A 6,920-nucleotide genomic window follows, 5' to 3' on the forward strand; every position below is an offset into this window, starting at 1 on the left:
TACACTTACAATGTTTCATTTCAACAATGCTGTGCATTTCATATCCACAGGTAAAGTATAATGTAATATATTGAACAGGTCAAACCAATCAGACAAGTATCAATCTTAATGAATACACGTACAAATGTATTAATCAAACCAATGCATTGGAGGAAAAAAAACATTTTAAACAAATTAGTAACAATTTGTGGCCAAATTTGACTGAGGGACTGTCATTGGATCGAGTTGAGAAAACAGGCTTGAGAGGTTCACTTCTGTGGTCTCTAACATTACACCTAGTTACATTTATTTCATATTTACATGTTGATTTCAGCCAAACACTGATTCCAAAAGCGATAGCACAAAAAACATCAGACCCATTCAAACAATTTATAGACATGACATGAATAATAACAAAAATCACACATATGTATCTTATACATCACATTCCATGCTCAGCCAATCAAATCATCACAAATGTCAGGAGAAGGAGAAGTGATAATTTCCTCTCCATTGGGTCTGCTGAAAGGTGGACTTTCAGGCCCTTGTTGAAATATGTAAGTGATCTGTATTTTGTGAGGGAAGGGGTCAGGGCATCCCACACCTGGGTGGTGGTGCTGTAGAAGGAGAATTTACCCATATTCGTTTAGAAATAAAGGAGTATAATAATCCATAATATTGTCCTTGTCTTTCGACCTCCCTACGAAAATACAGCTGTTTAATGTGATCCTCCCAGCGAACTCATTCATAGTGGAAACTTTGTTCACCCCATGGTGTGAATGCAATGGTGTCTTAGCAAGTGACCCGAGTATTTTAGACTTCAGTGGTCACACCGTTTACAGTGGACATATTTTTATGTCCTGTGAGAACTGTGGACACGAAGATGTCTCTTCAGATTACTTGAATTGTTGAAACTCTTGTCACAATGTTGACATTGGAAAGGTTTTTCTCCAGTGTGGACACGCTGGTGTATTTTCAGGGAAGATGATGCAGTAAAACTCTTGTCACAATGTTTACATTGGAAAGGTTTTGCTCCTGTGTGGACACGGAGGTGATTCTTCAGGGAATTTGACTGACTAAAACTGTTACCACAATGTTTACATTGGAAAGGTTTTTCTCCAGTGTGTACACGAAGGTGTCTCTTCAAATGACTTGAATTAATGCAACTCTTGTCACAATGTTTACATTGAAAAGGTTTTTCTCGAGTGTGTACATGAAGGTGTGTCTTCAAATTACTTGACTGCCTGAAACTCTTGTCACAATGTTGACATTGGAAAGGTTTTTCTCCAGTGTGGACACGAAGGTGTGTCTTCAGATGACTTGAATCATTGAAACTCTTGTCACAATGCTTACATTGGAAAGGTTTTTCTCCAGTGTGTACACGAAGGTGTCTCTTCAGGTCACCTGAACGAGTAAAACTCTTGTCACAATGTTTACATTGGAAAGGTTTTTCTCCAGTGTGGACAAGCTGGTGTGTCTTTAGTAGAGATGACTGACTGAAAGTATTGTCACAGTGTTCACATTGGAAAGGTTTTTCTCCAGTGTAGACAAGCTGGTGTGACTTCAGGTTACATGAAGTCCTGAAACTCTTGTTACAATGTTTAGCTTGGAAAGGTTTTTCTCCAGCGTGGACACAAAGGTGTGACTTCAGATTACATGAATAATTGAAACTCTTGTCACAATGTTTACAGTTAAAAGGTTTTTCTCCAGTGTGGACAAGCTGGTGCTTCTTCAGGGAACCTGAGTAACTGAAACTCTTGTCCCGCCGTTCGTCATCATCTTCACTGGTCTCCTCCCAATCATCACTGTCTTCAGTGACTTCAGTGTCAGATTCAAGTTCAACTTCAACCTCAGAGCAGTGGGAAGATATTTCTTCTTCATCATCATAATTTTCTTCTTCACCTTTCACTGCTAGTAATGTCAACATTAACCCTACAGGTTCCTTTGGTCTTTGAAGTAGATCCTCCTGTTCTTCTTTAAGCTCCTCCTTTTCATATTTAATGTGTAGAGGCTCTGGTTCCTCCTGGAGCAGACTGGGGCTCCTCTCCTGTTCAGGAGAAACCTCCTCTTTACACACAACGATGTGCAGGATGTCTAGGAGCAGAAAAATAACATGATGGTCAACACTGGATTCCTAAAATGTAAATCTATTCTTCTTCCATGTTCCATGTACAAAATGAGCTATTACCTAATGTACCAATATACGATTGACTAAACCGTTACTAACTACAGGTTTTTACTGTTTTAGCGAGATTTTAGCAAAATACTAAAAAAGTAATGTGAAGTAATATATTTACTTCACATTACTTTAACACCAAAATGAAATTATGTTAAGGCGCACATAACATGCATTTTAAAACTGCTTTTAATATTTAATATCATATTGTCTATGTCCCTCAAGCTTATTTCTAATGGTTTGAGCCTCAATCACCACTCTGATAAAACCAGCCCTTGTAATTTCTTTCTGGACTTTGAAAGCAGTTTTAGCTGCAGTACCACAATGTCCTGAGGTTGTTGGGGTGCCTATATGCAGATTATTTAATATTTGAGTCATTATAATACTGATGCTAGATAAAACCAGGCTTTTTTCCATTCCATGCCAGCTTGGAAAATCAACAATGGTGGACATTGTAAACAAAGTGGAAATGCAAATTTGGAACTGAAGACTGAAGAAGAGGAGGAATTATACAAAGTAGGGTGACATTGATGACATCACGATGAGGACAAAATCAGTTGAGCTGTTCCTGAGAGCAATTAAAGCACCTATATGATATGAAAGCCTGATTGTTCAAAATAGTTATTTGTGGGGACAGAAAACACATATGGGATCCACAAAAACACAAAAGAAATTGAAAAAGTTGGATTTTATGTTATAGGTCCTTTAAAGCAAATATTTCATTTAAATTTGAATTATGACATTCTGAAACAATGTTAAAAACATGATACTTCACACCTGAGCTCAGATTTGGAAGTAAATTAGACATGCCACTCAGTGCATGACGTTATGAAACAGAAGCACTTGAAAACAGACAATGAAAGCTTGAAATGTGGACCGATGGTAGCTTAACAATCCATGGAAAAGATTTCCACTCTTTTACATAGATTGTTAAGCTACCATCGCTACAGCAGTTTTCATTTCATTGACCTAAATGGCTGTTAAATCAACAAGCATAGTACGTCTGTAAATGTGTCTGTGAGTCTGTGAATCTGTCTGCCTGTGTGTCTGGGGCAAACGGGGGGGCTGCACATCAGCGTACCAAAACCTAACCCACAGGGAAGACCGTTGACTGGCCTAAGTAGCCTACCTGCAGCGCTGCTATAATATTATATCTACTGCTGGGCCGTTATCGGCGTTAACGTGCTGCGTTAACGTGAGACTCTTATCGCACGATCAAAAACATGAGAGAGGCACTGCATGGCCCCGGCACGGCGTGACAGAGAGTCGGGACGGTAAACACAGCAACACGTTAGTTCTACTTACTAGAGAAGAAAGAGGCAGCGATGGAGCCATACGTTCGGGGACATACAATTGCGCTAAATACTGTCATATATAGGTTTTAAAAGTGAGGCTCTGTCACTGATACAGTCCTACCTTTCAGACAGATTCCAAATGGTTGAAACAGGTGGTTTGCTCTCGGAGCCGAAAAAACTCAGCTGTGGAGTTCCTCAAGGAAGCATAATAGGTCCTTTATTATTTTTGCTTTACATAAATGACATGGATTCACCCTGTTCATGTCCTTTATTTTTGTACGCAGATGATTCTGCACTACTGGTGACAGGTGAGTGCTTGGAAACAGTTAGTCTATGCAAGTTATCCCTGCATTTGGGTAAATCAGAATGTATAGTTTTTGCTTCAAGACACAACTTAAGAGAGATATCCAACTTTTCAGTAGAATGTAACGGAGTTAAACTCCAGGTGAAAACATCTGTCACATATCCAGGTTGCACACTAGACCAGAACATGACCAGTGAATCGATGGCTCACTCAGTTATTGGCAAGATCCACGCAAGGACTAAGGGCCGATTCATACTCCTATTTCATAAAATGTTCGTGGACCGGCAAGAGGGGGGGGGGGGGGGGGGGGGGGGGGGGGTGGTAACGTTCTCAAGGAAGACAGTTGACTGGCCCTTAAATAGGCTACCCGCTGCTATATTATTATTATATCGCATCATAACGTTATATCATTGACCTAAATGGCGTTATATCAGCAAAGTATGATTTTTTATGTCTTTTTTAGAAGAAGAAGATTACTTTGAATATTTAACTATAACGTTTTCCACATATATGTCCAGAGTGACGCACACATTACTTTACCTGGGTACTTTACCTACATCATCTTCTGATACTTGAATGTTTTGACATGAAATAATAATCCTGTACCATCACCGCTTGTAGTGTTTTGTTTCATTAGCGCGAGCGACCGTGATAATATAGGCTGCAGCTGTTGTTGCTGCTGCTGCTGCTCGCTCAGCACACATAAACGGTAAAGATAGATACCAAGGATCGGTCAGTGATGTCACTATTATGCTACACAACACTGAAGTAACACGGACTCGAAGCCGTTTATAAATCAGTCACTGACTTGTCCGCTGACGAATCCTTGGTATTTTCATTCGAACGGACAGAGTAAACTTTTGGAAAGTCCTTGTGAAGATGTGTCGTCTTTTCAAATGGATTTTTGGGATTCCCTCCTCGCGTACCAGTGGCACATGTCCCGCGGACCGGCACTGGTCCGCGTACCGGTGGTTGGGAACCTCTGCTTTATTGTGTCGTCCACTCACAGTTAACAGTTTTTTGTATTGAGTTGTACTTGAAATGTACTGTAATTCTGAAAACTACCAACATCAATACAGCATAGAATTGTGGACACAATCTTATCCAACGACAAACATATTCTTTAGTTTGGGGTCCGAGAGGCTAAATGTCATCAAATGGTGGTCCGTGGCTCAAATGCAGAATACATACTGGGTAACTGGATAACTCACCCCTTTTCCAACTCATAGTCAAAAGTGCGGACATCTCACCCGGAAAGTCAGGATAACTCACCGGTCATGTCGCCCGAAAGTCCGGACATGTTGCCCGGGGAGATGTCTCTACTTTCGGGGTGAGTTATCCACTAGTCCCCAAAAAACAGTGTGTGTGACAGAGAGAGAGCGCAAGAGGGGGGGTTGAACACTAGATGGCAGGCAGTAGAATATAGTATGTTTTATAGTTTACTGAATATTTCTACTTTTTTTCTACTCTACTAGTTCAACACAGAACTATATCAAATGATGTAATTGATGTGATGTAATTGGATGATCAAACTTTCTACAGAGATTGTTTCTCTGTAGAAAGAGTTAATACACTCATGTGTGAGACTGTTTCTAACTCCCCTAATGAGGGGAGGGAGGGGAGGGAGAATTGGAGTTCTGTTTCCTTTAAGTTCTGTTCATGTTGAGGAGGTAAGCTCTTGTATTTTGTTTTCGTTAGGTAAGATATTATTTTGGTTTAGTTCTTTTGATTTATTTCAACATTCAATATCAGTTGCCTTGAAACCCTTTACTTTTGATTTTATTTTATGAAACTCACCTTAAATTGTCAGTCCTATTCTGTTAATACATATATAGTTGCCTTTACACCTTTAACCCTTTGTTTGAGTGGCTGCTTGGGAGTTGGGGAAGACGGGAGCGTCATATTTTCATGTTGTGTATCAGGCCCCTAGACTGGTGCATAATATATATTTAGTTACTTTAACACCAAAATGAATAATGATGTTACAGCAAATATTTCATTTGAATCATGAAATTCAGAAACAAATTTAAAAACATGATACTTCACACCTGAGCTCTGATTTGGAAGTAAATTAGTCATGCCACTCAGTGCATGATGTTATGAAACAGAAGCACTTCTGACAATGAAAGCTTGAAATGTGGACCGATGGTAGCTTAACAATCTATGTAAACGATATCCACTGCGTAGCTCTGTACGTCTGTAAATGGGTCTTGTGAGTCTGTCTGCCTGTGTGTCTGGGTGTCTGTAAATGGGTCTGTGAGTCTGTGAATCTGTCTGCCTGTGTGTCTGGGTGTCTGTAAATGGGTCTGTGAGTCTGTGAATCTCTCTGCCTGCGTGTCTGGGTGTCTGTAAATGGGTCTGTGAGTCTGTGAATCTCTCTGCCTGCGTGTCTGGGTGTCTGTAAATGGGTCTGTGAGTCTGTGAATCTGTCTGCCTGTGTCTGGGGCAAATCTCAAACTACTGTAGCGATCAGCGCCAAATGTCTTGCTCACGCTGCCAGTCGGCCAAGCAAGTATTTTTCCACACCTGATAGAAATTGCGTCGCACATAATGGTAATGTTTCTGTTGTGTAAAGAGTAAGACAGTTCAGATTCTAAGCCAGGGGTATTCAACTAGATTATGCCGGGGGCCACAGCTATAGAATTATTGAGTGGGGGGCCACACAGCATGCACGCTTTGTGCGATTTGTGCGCACGCGGAATATGTGTGGGTTCTCAAAATGCACCCTAACCTATAAACCCTAACCCGACAGTACATATTAAAGAAAGGAAGAGCACATGAAACTTACTGAGGTGTGGCTGGTCTTCATCTTCCTGTTTAATAGAAACGTCTTCAGCTTCCTGTTTAATAGAAACATCTTCAGGTTCCTGTTTAATAGAAACGTCCCTGGCTGAGTCTGGAGAGTTCATCTTCACCTGCAGCCTGGACTCCACACACTGGTCTGAAATCAAGTGAATAAGGAAGGACTTTAGACCTAGACTCTTTCAAAACCACTCTCAAAGAGCACTTACAGGCATCTGCGATTCAAAACTGGCCCCTGTAAAAAGTCCCCCCACCCCCCTATTTTTCCCATACTGCTCAATGAATCACTACAGCTCCATCACAATTAATTAGAATATTGTGTAAAAGTAAATTTTCTTCCGTAAAATAATTGAAACGTGAAACT

The 6,920-nt window shown here is 40.5% G+C and overlaps 1 protein-coding gene across 1 annotated transcript; it reads right to left on the bottom strand.

Moving 5' to 3' along the window:
• Positions 1–674: 674 nt before the first annotated feature.
• LOC306927789 (uncharacterized protein) lies at positions 675–6,663 on the bottom strand (the record flags this gene model as incomplete). Its single annotated transcript, XM_079507640.1, has 2 exons — positions 675–2,073; positions 6,543–6,663. The coding sequence occupies 2 exons, from the start codon at positions 6,661–6,663 to the stop codon at positions 833–835; spliced, it is 1,362 nt and encodes a 453-aa protein (XP_079363766.1). The 3' UTR covers positions 675–832.
• Between the last annotated feature and the right edge of the window lie 257 nt (positions 6,664–6,920).

Source organism: Electrona antarctica, assembly GCF_951216825.1.
Source record: "Electrona antarctica genome assembly, chromosome: 8".
Classification (NCBI taxonomy): Eukaryota; Metazoa; Chordata; class Actinopteri; order Myctophiformes; family Myctophidae; genus Electrona; species Electrona antarctica.